The sequence below is a fragment of the Cryptotermes secundus genome, unplaced genomic scaffold (assembly GCF_002891405.2).
Source record: "Cryptotermes secundus unplaced genomic scaffold, Csec_1.0 scaffold60, whole genome shotgun sequence".
NCBI classification, from domain to species: domain Eukaryota; kingdom Metazoa; phylum Arthropoda; class Insecta; order Blattodea; family Kalotermitidae; genus Cryptotermes; species Cryptotermes secundus.
The window spans coordinates 358,354-383,391 of record NW_019731568.1 but is presented as its reverse complement, the minus strand read 5'-3'; the positions used below and the strand labels follow the sequence as shown (position 1 = coordinate 383,391).

Below are 25,038 nucleotides of genomic sequence, written 5' to 3'. Positions count from 1 at the left end.
AAGACGACGCTGACTAAGCTGAAAGCCTGTATTTCCCGAGTCAGGCCAGAGAAGCAGACAACCTTTCGCTTGCAACACGATAACACTAGACCCCATATCAGTTTGGCGATCACTGCGCACAGCGCAAAGTTTGGCTGGACTGTCCTACCACATCCACCTTATAGCCCCGATTTAGCACCTTCAGACTTCCATCTCTTTGGGCCTATGAAAGACGGACTACGTGGGTAACATTTTCCAGACAACGATGCTGTCATTGCAGCTGTAAGAAAATGGCTAGCCTCTGCTGGCGCCGACTTTTACGGGCGTGGCATGTAGGCTCTTGTTCATCGCTGGCAAAAGTGCATAACGAATGGTGGTGATTATGTGGAAAAATAGCTGTAAGTAGCTGAAATCTTGCTCTATTTAACTGCGTTATTATGATTTCTGTATCTGTTGTAGTTTTCTTTAAAAAAAAATAGGCATTATATATGGAACGCCCTTAGTAATAATAATAATAATAATGAATAATTTATAGCCAGTGAGATAAAATTATTGTATACTAGTAATTAAATTATACTCACTGGAAGAATATTTTTATCTATGTTGTTGTCGTCCTGCTTGCCGTTTTTGTCTGTATTTTACTGTATTCACAAGTCTCCCTTATGGGGATCTATGAATATATGAATGGAGATTGCTAGTTTGCTCTTACTTTTACTTACTTTTACTTACATATTTTATAACCTTTAACAATGTACTCATTGATATTGTTTTTGACAAAAGGCCCAAATTGTGATGCACAAGTACATTACTTATTAGTGATGTACTCATCGACATTGTTCCTGTTAACAGGCTCAAATTGTGATGCATAAGTACATTTAACTTATATTTATGGAATTTGTAATCTTATTAATTTTTCAACTAGACTGTTATTGCATAGATGTCATTGTATTTATATTGTATTTGACTTGTTCAATATCCTATGGTGTCTACCTGTATCTGGATTTAAGGAACGTAAATAAGTTGAACAATTGAATACACACTTGTTTGATGTGACCATCCAAGACAATGATCGGGATCTTGTTGAAGAGACGAAATTCATGGTGCATGTGCATGGTAGACTGATGACGGACATCTGGATTAGGTTGCCATTTGGCACTCCATATATGGCGTGCAAAGCTGTACAGTAGCCTCCTCGTATATCGCAGGTCACTTCCCGCCAGTAGGGATGGAGAGTGAACACCATTCAGGTGAGCCACATCTGCTGCATTTTCTGGGATATCCTGTGCAGTACATCACAGACCAAATGGTACAGTTGTCTTAATAAGGCACTTCTTTACTACCATAACTGCCTGAAGTGGAATCTGATCTAATGCAGATAATCCATCTAAAACAGAACCTGTATTAAATTGAATCATATCTTTATTAGAATATATCTCTGATCTCAAGAAATTACAGTGAAAACCAGTGTAATAATATATCCCTAACAAATGAAAGCTGTTTAACATAGAAACAGAAAGGAAAATAGTTCACTTGAATATTTACTTTTCTGAAGATAACTGTCTCATTGAATGTCACACTATGTAGTCTGGTGATCAGAAGACAGAACTCTTCATATTCACTGCTATGAGAACCTCACGTTCTATGTGTATTGTTTCTCTTTCAGTTACTTAGTTCTGTACTATCCTGGAATTTGTCAGAAAGGGATCATGCTTGTGATGAGTGTAAATTGGGTAGAATTAAGACTGACCATCACCAAAATATATGTAGAATATCTTAATAGATCACTGGAACAAAGAGAGAGAGAGAGAGGGGAAAGTTATTTAGTATTTTTGTGTGCTTCATTCTAAAATATATTAGATTCTGCCATATAGACATTTCAGATCATTAGGGTTACTAAGCCATTGAAAGGTGACAAGAGGAAACAATTTTCAAATACAAATACTTGAAATGAAATTTTCTCAGACTCTTTCTGGATGTAAATTGAAAGATGTAAAAAAAATGATAATACATAACAGCTGAATTTTACAATATTATATTTAAGCATCCTGTTGCACTTTATACGATATATGATATAACTCCATCCTAAGTGCAAACTATATTTATAGGTCTTTCGTTTTGTTCTCCTTTATACACTGCATGTTTCGGCCCCAAATGGCCATCATCAGGTGTATACACTCACGTATCTGTTACACTGCACTTATTTATAACATTTAAAATTTAAAAACATAGGTCTTCCTGATTGTTCNNTTATTACCAAAATCTACTTCGTTGATATCTTTCTTATTTACACACGTCAATTTTGATTTCTCTGAATTTGCACTTATAAAATCTTCAGTTCTAATTTTAAATCCTTTAAAAATTTGTTCTCAAAATTTTAAAATCAGAGAAATCTAAATTGACACATGTAAATAACAAAGATATCAACAAACTAGATTTTGGTAATAACAACGAAAGGAACAATCAGGAAGACCTATGTTTTAAATTTTAAATGTTATAAATAAGTGCAGTGTAACAGATATGTGAGTGTATACACCTGATGATGGCCGTTTGGGGCCGAAACATGCAGTGTATAAAGGAGAACAAAACGAAAGACCTATAAATATAGTTTGCACTTAGGACGGAGTTATATCATATATAGCTGATATAGCTGAATTTTGTTTTACAAAAAGAAAATTGAACACAGATCTGCCTGTGTAGGGCTTAGGAATTCCAACCATATGATCTATTGTATTATGTGAAGAATGGCCAGAGAGTAAGTTTACAATGTGTATGTTTTGTAGTAGTCAAGTCACATAAGGGTGGAAAAGTTGAAGGAAGAGAAGATATTACGAAGTTACTCACCAAGTCTTCATTATGGATAATATATCATTATACAGTACATAAACCTTACATATATAATTCCTGTGGAGACTGAGACCTGTATATCATAGAAAGAGTTTATGTATCTCCTTTGATAGATGTTCTTTCATTGCCTTTTCCACATCCTAATCAGTTTTAAATCAGTCACATTTCAGTCAGTACTTCTCTGTTTCCAACACTAATGTAACATCCTGGAGGCCAAAACTATTGACAGTGATGTGGAAACATCACTAAAATGATGGTTGAAGAACCAGATACTGACTTTTATGGCTATGGTATGGCGTGCGTCTGTGAGACTATCTGGGAAAGTTGTTTGTCATACAATGATAATTACTATCAATTGAACATTTAACAAATACTTTAAGTAATCTGCCATGTAAAATTTCTTCCTCAGTACCAAAGCTAAAAAACGCCGATGTTATAGAGCACATGCTGAAATAGAAAGAAAAAATAGGCTCTCATTCTGCACTGAACTTGTTCAGGTGGCATATGTTGCCAGAGATTATTATTCTTACAGTTGCAACAAATTGTTTCTTTCATTGTATGCTGATGGATGACTATATGAATTACTGTGGAGTCAAAATGAATAACATGCTGGAAGTTATGAACATGATGCTAGTAATTTCAAGCCCTATGTCTTACCTACTTCCTTTTTATGCAAATCCATGCTTTTATTATAGAAGATATCATCATTCATGCATACCACACAGGAAACTACAGTTCTCAGTGCCTTGGTCAAGTCCTCAGCCTGACCTCATACACAGGTAGGAAGATCGCTGTCTGATGCATATATTGCAAAGTACTGCCAGATACAAGAATTCTTGAACAACATAAAATAGAGTGGCCTTAAAAATGTACACACACACTTTGGACATTCATCAAATGTGTAAAGGAACAAATAGCATGGCTATATGTAATTGTGATATACAAGTAAAAATAATGCAACTAAATTAAACTGGTTTCTTACTCAGTATTGTTACATCCAGCCTATTAATAAAAATAGTGAGGCATCACTTGATATTTGATCTGTAGAAGGGTTTCTTTTTCCTCTGGAAAACCGAGGAAATGGCAGCAGTATAGAGATACTGGAGAAATAAACTGAGCTGAACCACCAGCACACCTAACCATTTGAGGGTTGCATGATGAACCTGAGACAGACATAAGAGTGCAGGAGGAACAAGGGTTCTGGAAGATCTTATAGGTCAGAAGATGGTGAAAGTGTTACACATTTTTACACATTCCCCTACAAAATCTCAATGTGCAGGGCAATTGAATGGAAAAGTAATTTTAGCGTAGAGTACAATCTTGAATATGTAATGTACTGGTTCTTTGTGTGATTTGAGAGAAATAAGTTCATGGAAGCAATTTCCTATCCACTATGGTACAAATGAAAGGTGCCCTCCAGGAAAATAGCGTTCCACCTAAACGCATCATGAAACTGACAAAGTAACATCATTGAAACATTTAGCTGAAGGACTTGACTTTACAGCGTTATTCAAGTAAAAGTGAAGAAAAATTAATTTTGGTGGTACTTGATGACTAAGAATATTCCTGATAGAGCAACAGTTAATTTTGTTCTTGAAAGCAATTAAAAAATAAAAAATCCAGATATCGTCTGAGAATTCTCTTAATTTTAAATATTCAAGGATCAAGTTATAATTGCAAGAAATATCAGACTGATAAAATAGACTGCAATACAAGAGCCGGGGCAGCGCAGTTGTTATAGCAACTGGCTATGGGCTGAACGACCAGGGGTCGGAATTTGAGTCTCGGTAGAGACAAGAATTTTCACTTTTCCATGTCTTACAGACCGGCTCTGGGGCCCACCCAGCCTCCTATCCAATGAGTATCGGGATTCTTTCCCCATGGTAAAGCGGCTGGGGCGTGAAGCTGACCACTCCACCTAGTGTCGATATCAAAAAAGAACATGAGCCTGTACATGCACTCCCTGTAAATCTTCAGCATAGGGACAACTTTACCTTTTTACCTTTACCTATAATATGAAGGCTGTTTGGAAAGCAACATACAGTGAGCCATTAACCAAACAAGCAGTGAGAGAAAGAAATTATTGTATACTAAATCTACTGCTCAATGTAGTCACCCCTAGAACTGAGACACTTGTCTTAGAGGAGTAAATTTTGTATGCCTGTGTAAAAGAAGTCTGTTGCCTGTGAGCTCAGGCAGTTTTGACCCCTCTCATCAACTCATTTTTGTTGAAGGGTTGTGATCGCAACCAGTTCTTTGGATAGCTAAACAGGTGGTAGTTGCAAGATCAGGGCTGTAAGGAGGGCGGTCTGTTGAAACGCTCGAGCAGTGCATTGTTATGGAGGAGTACAACACTGTCTGTCAGCATTCCACGCCTTTTCTTCTGAATGACCCCATGCAGTTTTTTAATGTTTCGCAGTACACTTGTGACGTTAATGTGGTCCCTTGATGCCTGAATTCCAACATCAGCACTCTTTTCCTGTCCCTGAAAACAGATGTAATCAGCTTTCTGGCGGGCAGACGTTTGTTTAAACTTCTTCGGCTTGTTTGGTGAATGTGTGTGCGCTTCCACTGCTTCGACTTCTCCTTGGTTTCGACATTCACAAATCAAACCCAGGTTTCATCACCTGTTTCTCATACGGTGTGATTGAGAAATTCATCGCCATCTTTGCGGTATCGCTCTAAAAAAAGTCCAAGCCGAAGCCATTCTCTGCGTTTTCTGCGCACCCGTGAACATTTTCGGAACCAATTTTGCGCAAAACTTGTGATAACTATAATAATTTTGTAAAGAACAGTGCGTGAAATTTGTGGAGATTCACGTGAAAGTTCTGAAATTGTGAAGTGCCGTTTTTCACTAATTTTTTGGTCAACATTTTGAACAGGATAATTATTCACTACAGATGTCCGTCAAATTTGAATATTCTACACCATTATCTTACAGTTCCTTCACTCATTAAGTTTTGGCCGTAAACCGCCGCACATAATTCATGACGGATTTTTGCAGCACTCATCTTTTCACTATGAAGAAAGCGGGTAAGCCCGAAAATTTTGCAGCTGTCAGGACTATCAGTAGCAGGAAACATCACTGCGGACCTCATAAAAAGTTTGGTTATTCTTCTGTATTTCTGTTTTGCGTTCTTCAATACTCTGCATAGGGCTACTTCAAAGGGCTTCACTTTCGCTTACTGCAGACAAAGACTCTATTTCAGATTCCACTGTAAGACATGTACAGAATCATACAGTCAGAAATGATGCTCCTTGAAATTCATTAAAAGTTTACCGTATAAAAATAATTTGAATAAATGTTTCAGATCTTACTTACACGCAATATATCACGTTCAAATATTGTGTACGATAGAACTTTTTGAAAAATTAGGAAATTTGATTTGAACTAAATGCAAAATTATGTTCGACCCACAAGAACAAAAGTTTAATTCTCACTGCTTCAATTACAAATACAAAATTCTACCTTAATTCGGTCCGTAGTTTCAGGCAGTAGACATGTGAACAGACAAACGGACGGACAGTATTTTCGGAGAGCAAAAATGGGAACATGCAGAAAGACAGACAGTGGCCTATGTCAACTCACGCACAGTTATACAACTGGAATCAGTATCGATTGCTATATTTTTAACGAAAACCACATTTTATAAATTCGCCGTGTGTGCAAAGGACGCATGATATTCTGCAGAGATGAGTAATATTGCATCAATAGAAAGAGACTGACGTTGATGAATATGACTGATGTTATGCAACAGACTTATTTCGAGTTCGTGGTAGACGTTCTGCGTATTTGTTGTAACAGTGTATGTTGTAAACAGTCAGCAAGAACCAAAGATGATACTTCATACAACTACAGCAAACATCTCGACTCATTTTACAAAACGTATTTTGATTCAGTGACAACTGTAAAGGCGACCCATACGACCTCCGTGCGTCCAAAGTGAAATATGGCGAGGCCTCTAATGTGACGTCTGCCCTTGTGGTTATCTTGCACCCCATCCGTCAGTCGGTCTGATTGCCTGACTGCCACGCATCACGCACTTCTGATTGATTTCTCCCAATAAAAGAAGTAAAGGTATCCATATAACAGGCCGTGGAGGCCCATAGGGTTGTAAGATGTTGAGGTTCCCACATTTTCTAGACAATCGGCTCATAGATAGCGGTAAGGTTGTCAGCCCTACGCCGGCTGCCCTTTACCCCCAAGAATATTCCTGGTACTCATTTCTGTAAGAGGCTGAGTCGACCCCAGGGCCATAGTGAGGTTGGAAGGAGGTAAATTGAAATAATCCAGTGACCTCATCGGGATTCGATTCCGCGACCTTCCGGCTTGTAGCATAGTGCCTTAACCAACTACGCTATCGCGTGCCCCGATTTCTCCCAATAGCCCGTTAAAATGCAAACGTTCACTCTTCAGCTACAAGTTATGCGTTCCATGACTGTAAATTGTTGATATGGTTATACTGCTCAGTATTTCCAAATGAGTTCTTTGCCATCTTGCCTTCATAGTATACAGGATTGGCCTACCGGAAATATCTATACTATTTCAAATATTTTTTACAGAAACGCCACAGTCGACTAGACTCGACTCTTTTGCATGCGCACTTTCTTTGGTTTCGGCTTCTTTGGGCTCAACCACGCTGCACTCTGCCGCTTTGTGAGAGGCTCATATTGAAAGCACCATGTCTCGTCACTAGTAACAATTGATTTTGTAAATTTTTGTATCACTTTGGGCCGATCGTTACATGTCTTTGCAGTGTTCCACTCTGGCATGTTTTTCATCGCCTGACAGCGCGTGCGGTACAAACCGCTCACAGACCTTCCGTTAGCCCAAATCCACGGTCAAAATTTGATGCAGAGTACTTTTTGGTATTCCCAAAAGCTCCTCGATGAGACTTGCAGAAACACATCTGTCTGATGCAAGGATTTCGGTCACTTTTTTCACATTTTCTTCAGTGCGACTTGTTCTCGGCTTTGATTCACTTGGAGCGTTTTCAATGTCGTCCCTGCCGTCATGAAATACAGCATACCATCGAAAAATGTTCGATCGACTCAAACAATCACTACCGTACACACTTTTCATCATTTCGTACGCTTCTCCGGCTGTTTTGCCTAACTTCAAAAAAAAAAATTAGATGTTGGCTCTCTGTTCAACCGCCATTTTCCGACGAGCGTCAGAACAGTACTGTTACATTCAAGGTCAGAACACATGATGCAGCGATGCTTGTGCTTGTGCTCGTAGACAGCCACAGCCGAAACTTGAAGAATCTTAACGCCACAACTCGCCAACAGATGGCATTGCAGGGCAAGATTAAAAAAAAAAATGATTCCTAACGGATCCTGGACACACCGTGTACTACGTATCACACTGTAGCAAAAGTAATCATACTGCACAGTGGCAATACTACTCAAAATATGCACAAATGAACAGAATATTTTTAATTACATGCATTTTATGGATGTTTTCCTTAGTATTTTGTATGATGAGTTATTTCTGATAAAACTAGCACCGTTAAAATGAGACTTCGTGTAAAGTATAGGTTATAATTTGCCGGTACACACCAATATTCAGCCCTCCTCACAATCATCAGCATAGGTCAGCCAATACTAAATTTAATCGAGATTCATTTAGTATTTTCAGAGCTGAATCACAAGAACAGACAAATACAGGGCGATTCACAAAGTTCTACCCCCACTTAGGGAGGGCATTCCTGAGATAATTTGGAACAAAAAATAATAATATGCTAATGGTATCCAACTCATAATTAAAGAGATACAGTAATTTCAAAACTGGCGAAAAATCTTTTTTTCTTCGAATTTCGGTCAAAACAAATTAGAAATACAATACAAACACTTTTTAAATCGCTAATATTTTAGGAAAGAAGCATTCTGAAACCATTTTTTTTAATTTCTTAATTTTGCATTGTGTAACATTATTCATCGATTTTATGTTACAAAATGACATTATTTTCAGCATCCCATTCTGTAAACATACCAATGGTTGCATATCACACCTTTCTATCAATCTGTTTCCTTTAAACTGTAGTGCTTTAGAAGACGACTAGATTTACATAAGATGCGCTTCACGTGTTTGTACCTTTACCTGGTACACAATGTCCTTCATCCAGCCCCAAATGCAATAATCTAACTGTGTTAGATCTGGCGACCTGGGAGGCCAGGTGTTACGGCCTCCGCGACCAATCCACCGCTGTGGAAAATACCGATCCAAGTGAGCTGCTACTTCGCGGGGGAAGTGAGGAGGCGCCCCATCATGCTGAAAGTACATCCGGCGTCTTGTTGCCAGAGGACCATCTTCAAGTAACTGTGGTAATTCTTCTTCTAAGAAGTGGAGGTAAATCTCACCAGTTAAGGGGCCAGGAGAAATGAACGGCCCGATTAGCTGATCATACAGAACACCACACCAGACAGTGACACTGAATCGGTGTTGAAAATTCGATTCTATCGTGGCACGGGGATTATTGTCTGCCCAAACATGTACGTTGTGACTGCTGTTGACCCCTTCCCGTGTAAACTGTGCCTCATCGCAGAACATTATCAAGCGGTACAACTGCCGATTTCCATTTAACCAGTTGCAGAACTGCAGACGAAGAGCAGTCTCCTGGTTGTAGGTGTTGTACTTGCTGTATATGATAAGGATACAGCCCGTTCTCTTGAAGAGTCCTCCACGCCATGGACTGAGAAACACCGAACCGCCGAGCCAGACGTCTTGTACTGGCACGCGGACTGCGCTCTACAGCATCGAGAATGTTTTCTTCTTTGCACAATTCATGTTGAGGATTTCGTTCGTATTGTAAACGAACGCTGGGGAGAGAACCAGTTTATCTTAATGTGTTGAATGTACTTCTAATGGATTTAGGATTTGGAATCCTGCGATTAGGATAACGCCGGTGATATTCGGCAGCAGCGGCTCTCGCATTTCCATCAGATACACCCAAAACAAACACCATATCGACGTATTCCTCAGTGGAAAATGTGTACGGCATCTTAACTTCACAAAGTCACCAACACAGCGTCCTGTTTACTACTGGATCGCTCTGCCTACCTACGTGCAACATTCCAGCCGGTCTGCCTTACCTGCTGACACAGCTGACTGGAACGCATGGTCGCCCAGTGGGGAAGCATAGCGCTGCATTCACAATGATGCGTTTCGAAACATCTATTGTTACTCCGTAACTATTGAAAATCGGCCTGAAGTTCATAAGGAAATTTTGCAGGAAATAACCCCAGGAATGTGTACCATAAGCCGGGGTAAAACTTCACGAATCACCCTGTATAAGCCTGTATGATGTGATGCATACACTATGGTTCATATTTACCATCTACCTGGTTACGTCATCAACAACTTCTTTAGTGAATTCTGAAGAGAACGTGATTTATTTTAAGGGACTTTTCCGACGTTCGCCTGAAGAAACCAACGCAAACCCATAACAACTTAAAATAAAACAGCAAGCCACATCGACACCGGGTCCCTTCTATTACGAAATAAGAGTAGTTACTACTCAGCCGAAAATTTTAGTTGGAAGGTAGGTCCATTAATACTTTTGTTTTTATGCAGCTGCTGTTCAGGGGAATCGTTTTCATCTCTGACACATAGCTTTACACGTCCTCCGTTTCCTACTTCAGCTAATAGCGCAGGATAACTCAGTTACCAGGACCTTAACATCCATATCGCTTGGGAACGTATCTCTTTATTAGTACAGTGTAGTGTACATCTGTCTGCTTTGCAGCGGCCCCTGATTCCCATGGAGTTCAAAGAGAAAGTCATTAGTTGTATCATAAACGATTCGTTGCAGAAAAGGCGATCGGCCTAGTAAATAACCAACTAATTAAACTAACTAGCTGATTGACTTACTAGCTGAATCACAATCTGAACTAATGTAAACTAAATTAAATCAAACTAAAGCTAGCTCTGAAAATAGAACCAGAAGATTGAAGAGTATTGTCACGTATTTAGGGTGTGACTATAGACGGGGTACGGATTGGTAAATAGATTTATTGACCACTTGTATGCATCACTCGGAACTACACTTTACAGGTCACTGTCACACAAGACTAGTGTCTTCAGTCTATTACAGTCTTCACAAGCCATTTCCTGGCAACGGATTTTACCTATGGAAGTTCTTAAACTTCCTGCACTCAGGTCCTTTTGTCACTCAACTAACTGGGTCCCCTGCTAGAGGCTATTTCACATCAACCTCTTAAGTGTTCTCTTCATAGGCCGATTTCCAGCTGTCAACTGAACTCTCTCATTCATCAACCAGCTACTTCACGTCACTTCACTCAACTGAACTGCTGACAACTTCAACCAACAAATAACTCCGGAATTCGACTGACTGTGCTTATAACATTTCGACACGAACTACGCAAAAAGAAGTCCCACTAATGTTGTAGAGGCCTATTTACCGCGCCGTTGCATAGCAACGGTCATGGCGCGGACAACTTAAGAAAACGTTCTTCTATTATTGCGTGCGTGTATGTTGCGGGTGTTACATAGTGATAACCGCTGTTTACAGAGTCATTGCTTGGAAACGAGTCTATACGCCACAGTATTAACACCAAAGCTCACCATTGGACAGGACCCTGCGCCAGTTTCGATCACCTTCCATACTGGTAAACTATTTCTCTATATTTCATCCCAATGTTAGCCTTTCATTTCATCTTGGTTTTCCAAATGGCAGTTCTCTCGCCATTGTTCTGTATTCATTCCTTTCTGGGGCCTTCTACGCGTCTATGCAATTGCAGCTCGACATAAAATACACAGAATGCTCGAAAAGTGACTTAACCATGTGGTTAAATATCGTGATGCAGTTTGAAAAAATACAATTATAATTATGGTGAACTTCCGAATTTACGGCCACTTTCGGTGATGCATGTTTTTATTTATTATTTATTTATTTTTTTTTTTCGCACATTTGGTTCTGCGCGGCGATTGTCTGCTAGAATAATTTCTGAAATGCATTTCTCATTACTCTGCTATAGTTCTTAGTTTTTGCGTACATTATCTTCTAAAAAATTTCAAAAGACATATTAAAGCTCTATAGATTCAGAGATTTGAGTTGATATATATTTCAGAAAGTAATGTAATCACAAAGAATTCTTAAAATATTATTTTTTGTTCTATGAGCTCTTCATCCATCAAGTTGGGAGCAGTCTCCTACCTCAACTTCTAGAAGAGAAATGAATTGCCTAATGAATAATTGGTAACGTCTGGCATTGAGAGTTCCGCTGCAGAATGACTGACAAATTGCATGTCAAAATGAAACTTCTAACAATAATCTAACTTTAAACAGTAACCGTTTCTTGTGGAAAACAGAGAGATTTTCAGTACGTTCTGCTTGGCTATTTGCGTACTAATACACCCAGAGTTATGGAATGAAACGTCGGTTAAAATAAACTTTATTCAGAATGTCTACACCACTTCATATTACGTTTCCACATTAATATCAACATTAAAGTCTCCTTTCCTTTCTTAGGTTCCTTCACTTCATGTATGATGTGAATACGATAAGGAGTAAAAAACAGAAACCAAAAGTTTGTGGCAAAGGTGTGTTATTAAGATGAGGCAAGTTGCACTTTTTAAGCATCGCATTTTTGGTTAAAGCAGTTTTAACCAAAAACTAGAAGCTGGAAAATATTCAAATAGATCTTTATGTTGGCCAGATTACAAACCGTCTTTTCCTAATGCAAAGCGTACATTAGCATATGAAAATCCACTTTACTGTATACTTTATATATATATATAAGTTCTGTCGAGTTCATAACAAATTTTGTGTTTTCCGGAGATCCAGCACTCGATACTAAAGGTCGACCCGGAAAGCTTCTTACCGCCTACACTTCCTGCTCCACGGGAACTTCTTATCCGTTAGAAACCGTTACGATATAACGGATACAGGAGACTCACGAACCTCACGCACAAAGTCAGTCTGGCAGGCTAAGTACTAACGTGACGTAAGGTAGAAGAGTGCTTAGGGCTTATGGGGAACATACACGTATATTCGGGAATCGGCTCTTTACGCACAACTGGCAGAACTAAAGGGCAATATTCTGGCGAGTTGGGCAGGATAAAGCGTAATGCAGTCAGTTATAGTAGTTTCGTTCAAAATTACAGAAATTCGACGAAATAATTATTGTAACTCCACTTTTTTAACAGCGGACTATGTATAATAGTGATTGATGACCAAATTTAAAAGGAATGTTAATTGGAGGGGAGCTCCGAAATGTTCTCAGAGAAAAGTGTCTCAGTGCGACTTGGTCCACGAAAACTGAACGCAGCCAAATGCGTGGCGTGGATCGGTTTCATTTAAATTACGTCTTCACTTAATGCTTCAGCTTCCCTTACCTGGATGTGCGAGTTGACGATGAATTCATTGCGTCCCCCATACCGCCACTGCCCAGTCTGAATCTGGGGAATGGAGGTCAGACGCCACGAGGGCTTTTCCTCCTCGGCGTGGTACCACACAAAGATGATGTTATTCTCCTCACACGATGGCCATTTCTTTACTCGAGCGAAGTCTGGCACTGGAATTCACAAGATTTCTGAAAAACTCTCAAAGTATTTCACTGTATAATGACATCGGTCTGTTTAAATGCTGTCTCAAAGCTGTCGATTCGGAAAGAATTTCTTAAAATTCTGCAACCTCAAGTGGAAAGGACGGAGAAACAGCAGACAGTTCTGCAGAAATCTTTCAAGGAAGAAAACTGTTCTATATATACACCACATATACATGATGCCAAATCCCAGAAGACTGCTTTCTTCTTAATATTCAGGTACTTTAAAGGAAGGCTCATAGCCAAAATTACATATAAGCCAGTGTTTGGGACAGATATGACCAGAAGGAAGAGGGCCAGTTAGTAAATAGAATGGACGAAAATATTAAAATATATTTTAAGAAACATTTTGTGTCTTGGAGGGTATCCTCTGTTGTTCACTATATGAACATATGATTTTGGTTCGACGTCCCTTTAAGATGGAATCTTATGCAGTATCATTTATTGTGCAACTGTGTTACGTGATGTGCTCAATATGCTCATCATTCAACACGATACGACACGTACATATATGAAATCGGAACTGCCACACTTCAAGGGCACTGTGAATGACGCTGAGCTGGATCTGATAGCATGCATTCACTGCTGGAGGTGCACAGTACCGCATATCGTCTCGGCATATTCCAGGGCCTTGAGATGGTTCAGAAAATAAAAGCCGAGGGGCTTGGTCGGGATACCCCATAGCTTCAAAGCCAGTTGAGTGCCTTAGGAACTGAATATCCAACCAGTGTGTCATTTTCAGGTTATCATGCGCGAGCATCAGCGTGCTGGAACCATTTTGGGAACTCTTTTCTGCATTGAGCACGCTGGAAAGCGCTTCCTCTCTACTCATGTCAAGATGGCTGCCTCCTCTGGCGATGCCATTGAGGGGCCTGTGATTCAAGACTTATGAGACACTGAATTCTTGGGCGTTTTGTTATGAGGAACATATCTCTGAAGTTGACATTTAATTTCACTTGTTCCGATAGATTTTTAAAGTCTTAATGTTTTAAGGGTTGGTTATTTCAGAAATATTAATATGGTCTCGGGATTTGCTGACTTGTTTCTCATGCCCAATACAGAGCGCCTTAATCACTATTGGGAATTAGACTCGGTCTGTACTCTTCATATGCCGACTAACAAAATTATATCAAGTTTCTGGCCTACTGTAATTGCACTGAGTCTACAAAATATGTTAACTGGGTATGGGTTCTAAGCAAATTATTTGGCTAATGATTAGTTATCAGTTAAATTAAATAATTATTAATAATTAATAATAAGTAGATCACAGTGACCGCGCAGTCTAAGGCGTGAAATGTTTTCGTCCACTAAACATGGGGATAGTGGGTTCGAATCCTGTTCGAGAGATGGATGCCTCTCTGCTTTTGTTCTGTGTTTGTATTGTCCTGTGTAAGAGGTTGTATCGGAAAGTTCCCGGACTGTTATTCTTGTAAATGCNAATAAGTAGATAACAGTGACCGCGCAGTCTAAGGCGTGAAATGTTTTCGCCCACTAAAGCAAGGGGATAGTGGGTTCGAATCCTGCTCGAGACATGGATGCCTGTCTGCTTTTGTTCTGTGTATTGTCCTGTGTACGGGTTGTATCGGAAAGTTCCCGGACTGTTATTGTTGTAACTTTCTCGGTGAAAGAAGATGAGAGGGGAGGCAAAAGTCACACTTTCACAAGCCTATTGCATCAGTCTGCACGTGACACCGTGCTGTAAATACATATTGTTTTTACACGAGTGCTTTATCGACTTCTCTTTCCCTACTGTCTGCGATGGATGGCAAAATCGGACAACGTGCCTACATCAAGTTTTGTGTGAAGCTCGGTAAATCCGCTACCGAAATCCTTGAAATGCTTCGTGAGGCTTTTGGACAACATTCTTTTTAAGACGGACAGCGGTTTTTGAATGGTATTCACATTTCAAGGCCGATCGAGTGTCAGTTGAAAATGACGAACATTCAGGGCGACCAAGCACCGACAAAACAACAAAAAATTTTTAAAAATTCGAGTACTCATCCACGAAGACCGTCGCCCAACAATCCACACGTCTATGAAAACCAGAGAGTTTGTGACTAACAACAACCTGGTTATCTTTCCCCATCCTCCATACTTGCCGGACTTAGCCCCGTGATTTCGCTTTGTTTCCCAAATTGAAAATGAAACTGAAATGGTTTGAAGTAGTGTCTGACATCCAAAGGGAATCACAAGCGGTACTAGACAGCATTAAAGGAAATGACTTCCACGGTGCTTTTGAAAAAGTAAAAGTAAAGGTATCTCTGTAACAGGCCGTGGAGGCCTATAAGGTTGTGAGATGTTGAGGTTCCCACATTTTTCTAGACAATGGGCTCATAGATGGCGGTAAGTTTGTCAACCTTACACGCCGGCCGCCCTTTACCCCCAAGAACATTCTAAGAATATTTCTGGTACTGATTTCTGTTAGAGGCTGAGTCGATCCCAGGGCCATAGTGCGGCTGGAAGGATTAAGTATATTAAAAATATCCAATGACCTCATCGGGATTCAATCCCGCGACCTTCCGGCTTGTAACATAGTGCCTCAACCAACTACGTTACCACGATGCTTCTGAAGCGTGGGAAAAAGTTATAGGGTTGCTGTATTACGTTCCCAAGGAGACTGTTTTGAAGGAGATGGCAGCCAAAATTTGGTAAGTTAAGCCAGCATTTCTTTTTTGATCTAGTCCGGGAGCTTTCCTATAAACCTCTTAGACAGCATCCTTGCGTCGAGCTGATCTCCCGTCCAAAGAGTCCTACAGACTGTATAGAAGATTTGTAATTTCAGAATTGCTTCTGATAGGAAGCAGGCAAGACAGCCTAATCTGTCAAAGCAGAAGAAGAATTAAAAGTTAAACTATGTTAACGGATGTACAATGGATAATGTCCTATCAGGCCGCGGGTTCATGTCATCCTCATCCTTCCTCAGCCACTGACCGAGCTCGTAGGATTCGGATTAAGCGATCCATACTGCAAGCAGACGGGAATCTACTGCTTCATTTGCATGTGCTTCACATTCCTGCTCGCAATGGAACCAGTGTCCCAACTTTCAGAAAGTTTAAGTATGTTTATAAAAACCCTGAATTGCAGGACCTAACTTGCATATTTGGCATAACCATCAGCCCACAGATCACAGTAAGCCGTTGCTGTTGCAGTTGTTTTTGTCACGTTTAAGCATGATTAAGTTGAAGTTTCTGCGAAATTTATTTGCGACGCGTTTCTACTGCACTCATCATCATCATCACCATCAGACGCGAATTTATGATAGACTAGTGAGTGTGCTCCTCCCCCCACTTCCCTGCTCGTGTCTTTCTTTTAAAATTAACTGCATAGATATAATTAAACTTCCTTGCTATTGTGAAAATCTTATGAATATACATTCGCATTAACAAAACAGGTGTACCGAAAGAGTCTGTTTCTCCCGAGTCTTATCTTAAAATGAGAGGTACAGAAGTAACAAAGTTGCTTATTATTATATCATCATCATAATCTTCGTCGTCGTCGTCGTCGTCATTATTATCATCATCATCATCATCATCACCATTAAAGACTGTCTGTTCTTCTATGTGGATACTAAAATTGCTTTAAAGTTAGGACAATCCTATAAATAAGGATAGGTGGCCAAGCATAGTCCCCATTCCTAATTTATTGTCCTGCGGTTTCTGTAAAGTGACAGGGCCGTAGCGATATGAGTCACGTCGGGTGTGTCGTAATGGTTTCTGTAACAATTTGATGCATGCATATGTCAATGTACTGTATTTGCCAGGGAAAATTAATTTATATTTGAGAGAAAAATTATCCTTGTAACAGGCCGTAAAGGACCACAGGGTTGTGAGACGTCAAGGCTCCCACATATTCTCTAGAGAGATGGTGGTAAGATTGTCAGCCTTACGCGCCGGCCGCCCTCTAAACCCCAGGAAGATTCCTGGTACTCATTTCTGTTAGAGGTGGAGTCGACCCCAGGGCCATAGTGTGGTTGGAAGGATTAGGTCAATTGAAAAAAATCAACCTCATAGTGACTCGAACCCGAGACCTTCCGGATTGTAGCATACTGGCTCAACCAACTATGCTACCGCGTGCCCCATATTTGAAAAGATTAAAAAAGTAAAAAGTAAAGCTATCCCTGTACCAGGCCGTGAAGGTCCATAGGGTTATGAGACGTTGAGGGTCCCACATTATCTAGACAATCGGCTCAAAGATGGCGGTAAGGTTGTCAACTACGTAGTTATTCAAAATGTGCAGTGGTCTTTAAGATTATGGAACTTAAAGACCACCGCACATTTTGAATAACTACGTAGTTCATCAATATCTGACATATGCAACAATTGGGAAACATTTTATATACTAAGACTGGTGCGAGGAAAGCAGTTTGGTGGTATGAACAATAACAATGATCCTTCAGGATGGTCCTAGTACCACCCCTTCAGTGTTCCTAATATTGCCTCGGGAGCGACATTTGGGACATCTTTGGATGTCACTGATTTCCAAATTTCTGTGCAGACGCCTCGACGAAAGTCTTGGAAAAAAGATCCAATATTTAAAGCAGTGGATGCTCTCTGAAAGGGGAAATGGGTTATTTTAACCAGAAAATCTTTCATTCTTTCTCGCTCAAAATCCAGACACTACGTTAATATGTATGAGGAAAACACATACGAATAAGTTTGAAAACCATTAGGAAGAAAACTAATACAGCCAACAGAACTTGTAGGTTTGATGTTGTACTTACTTACTTACTTACTTATGGAGCTGAGCCCTTCTTAAGGAGAAGACAAATCTGCAGCTACTCAAGAATTTCCAAGCATTTTATGGAACCCGAAGGTTCATTACAGTGTTCACAAGAGCCCTCCACTGGTCCTTATCCTGAGCCAGATCAATCCAATCCATACCATCCCATCCTATCTTTCTAAGATCCATTTTAATATTGTCCACCCACCTGCACCTTGGTTTCTCCAGTGGTCTCTTTCCTTCTGGCTTTCCCACCAATATCCTATATGCATTCCTCTTCGTCACCATTCGTGCTACATGCCCTACCCACCTCATCCACCTTTACTTTATCATTCTAATTAGGTCAATTGAAAAAAAACCCAATGACCTCATCGGGACTTGAACCCGCGACCTTCCGGCTTGTAGCATAGCCCCCTCAACCAACTACGCTACCGCGTGCCCCCGCCAAATTCACTAATGCAATAAAATAAAACGGAACATTCGAAAGAAAACACAGGAGAAAATCAGCCTCTAAAATTACAGGTAACCGACCTAAAAGCTGAGACTCAATAGAATCTCCATGCAATAAAGAACAGTTTTCTGTTTTCATCAGATGACGACGATAGCGAGTGTCGCTATTGAAGTGAAAAATCATATTTTATGAAAAGTTCAATTTTACAGGAATAAATTTAAAATTTTGTGATTCTGAATTTCGGGCCACATAAATGGATGGCTGCACCACTGACAGCGGTGGTAGTACTCCTTTGCCATTGGCTTTACGCGCGAAACAATAATGGGGAGACATTTGGGTCTTTAGCATTAGGCCTCTGTGATAGACCAACAAAATTATATCTGAGCTCCTGTAACATACCTGTATGCAGTACCTGTGCATTGCCCTATAACTGATACATGAATGTTACTGCACTGCAAGATGCGAGTAATCGAGCTCAGATTAAAAGGTAAGAGGACATGATGTCACATTAATTTTAATTATTTACACCAAATTATCTGTATTTAGTAATAAATTCAAGTTCTAAAACAACAGGACGTGATATCACATATGTTTTTATTTATTACCTGTTGCCACGTGGTGACCGTTTTATGCAGTAAACGGTTATCAAGCGGCTAATCGACGTTGATCATAGATGGAATAATGCATTATGAAACCTCATACAGCGTCATCACAACCACAGTATAGTAGAAAGCGAATTGATAAGGAGAAAGTTATTTGTAGGCTACAGACAAGTTCATAAATTTGAACTTAATGTAAATTTGTGTTACCTACAAAATATGAAAAACAGGTAAAAGTGCCTGATAGTGACAATAGAAGTCACAACGCTTCCCAGATAATTGTTCATACAAACTCCTTTTAATTGGTGTTGCAAGATATGCAGGTAAAATTAAGGGTTCCGTATTCCTAAGCACCAAGCTGTGAAGAAGTGTGAAGACTGCAAGTCTTATCCTCGGCTTTAGACGGAGCCGAATGGTTTGATTCAGTCTCCGGCCGCCTTATCGACAGGGAAGGAACCCCGATACCCGTTTGACTTCGATCGAAGGTTGTTTGGATCCCAGGACAAATATCACTACGCCTTCCGGGAATTGCTCCCAATCGTTGAGTCCATAAGATCTGAGCTATAAAGGTTGGTATTTTCTTGTGCAACACAACTAACCGTCACACGTAACTAAAATACATATCGCTGCAAAACACAGTGCACAAGAAAGAGGGCGACCACTATATGCAGTACAGCATTTTACATCACTTTAAATTTCTTTAAAATAATTTCATAAATTACGTAATTTAACAGAAACCAATTCGGGGTTTTCAGACAGCAAAATTCTCGGACGTACAGCTCTCATGGGCTATATAATAATACTACAATACGGTATAACAATTCAAGCAAATCTGATATATGCCTGATGATGGGCCCGTGTGGCCGAAACACGTTGCTGAATTTACACGAAAGGATGGGCTAAGTGGCGATTCGACCAACAGTTGCATTGAAGACTATATTGCACACACACTGGGGGCATTCGGTAGCGTAGTTGGTTGAGGCACTATGCTACAAGTTGAAAAGTAGTGGGTTGGAGTGAATTCTTTTTAATTCACCTAATTCTTCCAGTCGCACTGCGGCAATAAGGTCGACTCAGACTCTTAACAGACATGAGTACTAGGAATATTCCTTGGGGTTAAGGGCGGCCGGCACATAAGACTGACAACCTTACCGCAATCCGTTAGCCGATTGTGTAAGATCTGAGGCTTTTCCCACCGCCATCTGGTGCCGAATGTCCAGAAAATGTGGGAGCCTCGTCGTCTCACGACTCTGTGCGCCTCTACGGCCTGTTACAGGGATAGTTTTACCTTACCTTATTGTACACACACACACACACATACACACAGATGTATACACGTATAAATCAGATTTAATATTAAGAGTTTTCGATTTGACTTGTGCACATTATAAAGTGTTCCAGGACCCTGTGATGCCTAATATTTTGCAGAAAATCACCAGTTAGGCAAAACGGCGTCCGAGGTTGTGCCCAGCCAGAAATAGGTTGTATGCTAGGGACGTAGAGACCCCGTATTTCCCCAGAAACATGTATACAGGATTACGTGAGAAATCTGCGGCGATACCTTTGTCGCTGTAAGGGATGGCAGAGCACATCCCGTCTTCGCCTTTGAAGCGCCATAAGTGGAAAGGACATTCGAGGCAGTCCCCGCGAACAGCACCGCCTACGGCCATATTGGCTCCCAGATGCGGGCAGTAAGCATCCAGGATGTGCACGACGCCTGCAAGCGTCCGGAACACTGCGAAGTTCTCACCTGCACATTGATACAAGTTGTGTAGCATATACAGGATATGCATCGACTTCGATCTGTAAGCATATGACTAACTAAGAAATTAAGGGACAGGGCATCGAAAGAATTAATTAACAAATTATCAACGAACTAATTAATGGGAAGGCTAAGAAACTCACAAACTGCTAATATTTTACTAGGCTCATAATGCAATACAGCAATTTAACACGCTTGTTCTAAAATGGAATAATTCTTAAGTTACATATATTTGAGAAGCACCACGAAAAAACCTGACGTTTAAAGCTAGCTAAAGAAATAAGGGCAGGTCACAATAGCCGAGCGGTCTAAGGCATGTACTGTCTTCGCTCGCTTGGAAACCGGGATCGTGGGTTCGAATCCCACTCAGGGCATGGATGTTTAGTTTGTGTGTGGGCGTTTTTCTGCGTTTATGTACAGGTAGAGCGAGCTTCCGAGTGAGCGAAGACAGGACATGCCCTATTCCGCTCGGCTACCGTGACCGGCTAGTAATAATATAATTGGACGAAACCGAACACCCCGGAAATAAACCTGTCTCTCTCCCTGTCCATATCCCATGATTTCGACCACAAATCCCACATGGATTGCCTTTAGACTAAATTCCGGGCCTCGGCGGTGAGAAGCCGACGGCAAGCCATTTCAGCAATGACATTGTCGGTTAATTACCTGACAGTTCAAATCTCGGTGTTCTTGGTTATGGTAGCGAGAGCATATGTAAGATTTGAAGTCTTCACGGCGGTGACTATGAAGAAAGCAGTCTTCTGGGTTGTGGAGCCGTGTAGATGTTGTGTTAACCGACGTTTCGGAGGAACGTATCGCCTCAATCTTCAAGGGAGAAGAAAAAGGGAGAAAATCCGCTAGCGAGGAACCAGCGTGTACAGGTGCTAACAGACTAATGTCGAGTCGAATAAACCCAGTTGTCCATGCCCGATTATCATCGCAGCCCCGAAGCTTCAGGTTTAATGCCCTCCAATTAACCTTGCCTTTCTCCCCCCGACACAATATTCTATACCTGCTCTGGCCTGCTACCTGCTGGCCCATCTCCCCAGACCCTTCCCCTCTCCTCTCTATTGATTTCCCATACAGACACTCTCCCTTCTCTTCCTGCTCTTATATAGTTGGGTTGATTCGATTCGGCATTAGTCTGTTAGCACCTGCTAACGCTGGTTCATTGCTCGCGGATTTTCTTATTTTTTCTACCCTGAAGATGGAGGCGATACGTTCCTCCTAAACGTCGGTTAATACAATATCTACACGGCGCCACATCCAAGGAGATTGCTTTCTTCAGCAAGAATCTAGTTCAGAGTTCAGCCATCAGAGGTGTGAGGTGCGAAGTGCTTCTTTCCTGCCTCAATGCAATCCTCAACTTGACGTGGTACAGAAGATGCTGGACCTTGACGTTGTAATTATACAAGCTGGCGTTCTTGAAATTTTACTTTAATAAATTTTTATGTCAACATTTTCCACAACTGTGGTGGTTGGATGAGGGAAACGGGATCAATTCTAGGGTGGTTCGTATAGGAATTTTGGTACAAGAAGCAGCAATCGGAAAATCATCAGCTACATAGATGTAAATTTCTCGTTCCTGAGATTTGCGAGATATCGGACTACTAAGGGACATTTCGGGCCGCGCCATAGCTCAAGCGGTTAGTTGCTGGCTTCCCACCGCGACGGCCCGGGTTCGATCACGAGTCTGGTCAAGTGGAATTTGTGGTGGACAAAGTGGCGCTGGGACAGGTTTCCTCCGAGTACTTCGGTTTTCCCTGCCAATCTTCATTCCACCAATTGCTCCACAATCACCCTCACCTATCATCTGGAGCTGGTACAATAGACCAGAAGTGGCCGCAGTACAAGGGACTTAGTCCCACCACACTAGCAATAAACAAAAAGGAAAATTTCACGAATTTGGCTTGAATTTGGATGTTACATCTAACTCCAGGCCTTTACTGCAATATATGTGTATTAAGAACAAGTATTTCAGTTTTGGAGACTAAAATAGGTTACCAACAATGGACTTCCGGCAAGAATATGGAAGGATCAAATTTAATCCTCGCAACAGAACGAGCTAGGAGCTCAATCTGTAATTTCATCGTAAAGAGACGTTAGAATTGGCCTCCCCGTTCGAACCTAAACTCGCCTAATTTATTGAGAAGTGAAGTTGTCCATGTGCTTGACGAGCTAAGCACTACGCCATGAAGACAAATGGGGGGCAGTGGATGTATAAACCCACGTCTCCTTGACCTCGGATAATAGTATTTGGAGTGAGTAGTCAGCTTCAGGCCCTGGCCACTTTATCTCCTGGGAAAGAGCTCCCAGTACCCAATAGATAGGGAGTTTGGGGGCCACATGGTGGATGACATGGAAAGGAGAATATTATTGCCCTTCTCGGGACTCGAACTCCGACCCCTCGGCCTTCCAGCCCGTAGCCAGTCGCTATACCGACTGCGCTATTCCGGCTCTCCGTTTGATTTATTGTAGGCCGAATATAAATTCACAAGCCAATCACGTATATTCAACTATTTGGCGAATAAATAAATCAACTAATGTGTTAATCGACTAGGAATTATAAAACCAATTGTCTAAACAATTAATCAACCAATAAGTGAATCCACCAATCAATTGCCTATTCAAATTTCCAAATAAAATACAAAATTGGCCTGCTGTGCGATCAAATAAATCAACAGTAAAGAGTGAAGCCACCAATTCTCTAATCTGCAACAAATCAGTCAATTGATTAATCAATTGATCAATCACCCAGCCAAAATAGAAATTCAGTTACTATACTAAACAGCCTTCAAATCTCTCAACCAATCAACCTGTGTGCTAACCAGAAATTCCCCTGATCAACCGAATATTTATGTACTAGTTACCTAGAGCCGCGACATGTTTCACGTTCCCTGGAGCCAGATCTGTAGAGTCGAGCAGCGAGAACCAGCCGTTGGGGTACACAGGCGGCAGTTTGCCGACTTTCCTCAGTCTTCGTACCTCCCTCACCAGTTCGCTCTTGTTTCTTCCCTTGCGCCGGGCCAGACCCAGGCCACTGTCTTCCAGCAGATGATCGTACCCCACGTCACTCAAGTCCTGTAACAGGCAGTGTTCACAGTGGCCCTGTACGAACCAGCTACAAATACTGATCCTGCTCTCGTCCAGCGAACAACAAACCTCAAAATTAGATCTTAAAATTCACATAAGAGTGAGCCAACCTTCTACTGCCCCACCACCAAAAATTTTAATTACACCAGGCAACACATTCAAAATTATATTTTAACATTCAAGCATAAAGTGGCCGAATTCAACAAAAAAATTTGTGCAAAATATTTTTCTTCCAGTGTTTAATGGATCCCGCCACTCCTGGTAGGTATTTACAAAACTGTATTCAAAACCAGGAGCTAACAGGCCATGCTCAGAATGTTTCCAACTCACTAGTAGCCCCAGGCGCATTTCCAGTCATGTAGGTTTACACATTTCCACTCCTGTACTTATTTTCTGTGATGCCGATTAACTTTTGAGTTCAGTGACAATCACACTGACATGGATGATTCGCCAATAAAAATTGTGAATTTCATTCGGATTCCGGAGGCTGTCCACCCCGAGAGAGGATATTTTTCGATTTCTTCGGCAGACCCAGGCAAATATCAAGACAGTACCAAGCCATGATGATACGAGCTTTCTTAACGTCAGAAAATGATATAATAAACTCGTAGATCAGTTTCTCATATGTTAAAAAATTACTCCATACAACATATGTTTGAGAAACTAATAATAATAATAATAAGCAAGTCAAGAATTTCGTTGTCTCCTATAGAAACTGAAAGTTGAATAGCGTGCTCATTAACAGACAGAGGTTGTGACTGGCTTTATCCGGACCAGGACAGGTTAAAGGAAAATGTATCTTTGTAACAGGACTTGGAGACCCATAGGGGTGTGAGGGGTCGAGGCTCCCACATCTTCTAGAGAAGCCCTGTCCAACGCGGCGCCCATGGTATATTTTTCTGGTGCCCTCCATAACCACATATAATTGAGCCGATTTTTAATATTAATTCAAATTGTAAGACGAGAGACATTTTTGAACGTCTGAGTACTAGTAAATATTTTCGAAAAATTTTATTATTATT

At 40.7% G+C, this 25,038-nt stretch overlaps 1 protein-coding gene across 4 annotated transcripts in view; it reads right to left on the bottom strand.

The window, feature by feature from the left end:
• Positions 1 to 25,038, bottom strand: part of LOC111867050 (cholesterol 7-desaturase) — a 169,845-nt gene that overhangs the window by 9,882 nt on the left and 134,925 nt on the right. For all 4 annotated transcript variants that reach the window (XM_033752521.1, XM_023856525.2, XM_023856526.2 and 1 more), the window contains 4 exons: positions 23,794 to 24,004; positions 20,723 to 20,911; positions 13,184 to 13,362; positions 1,020 to 1,259 (listed from right to left, as the gene is read on the bottom strand). In XM_033752521.1, coding sequence (XP_033608412.1) covers positions 1,020 to 1,259; positions 13,184 to 13,362; positions 20,723 to 20,911; positions 23,794 to 24,004 — 819 coding nt within the window. The remainder of the gene's footprint in view (positions 1 to 1,019; positions 1,260 to 13,183; positions 13,363 to 20,722; positions 20,912 to 23,793; positions 24,005 to 25,038) is intronic.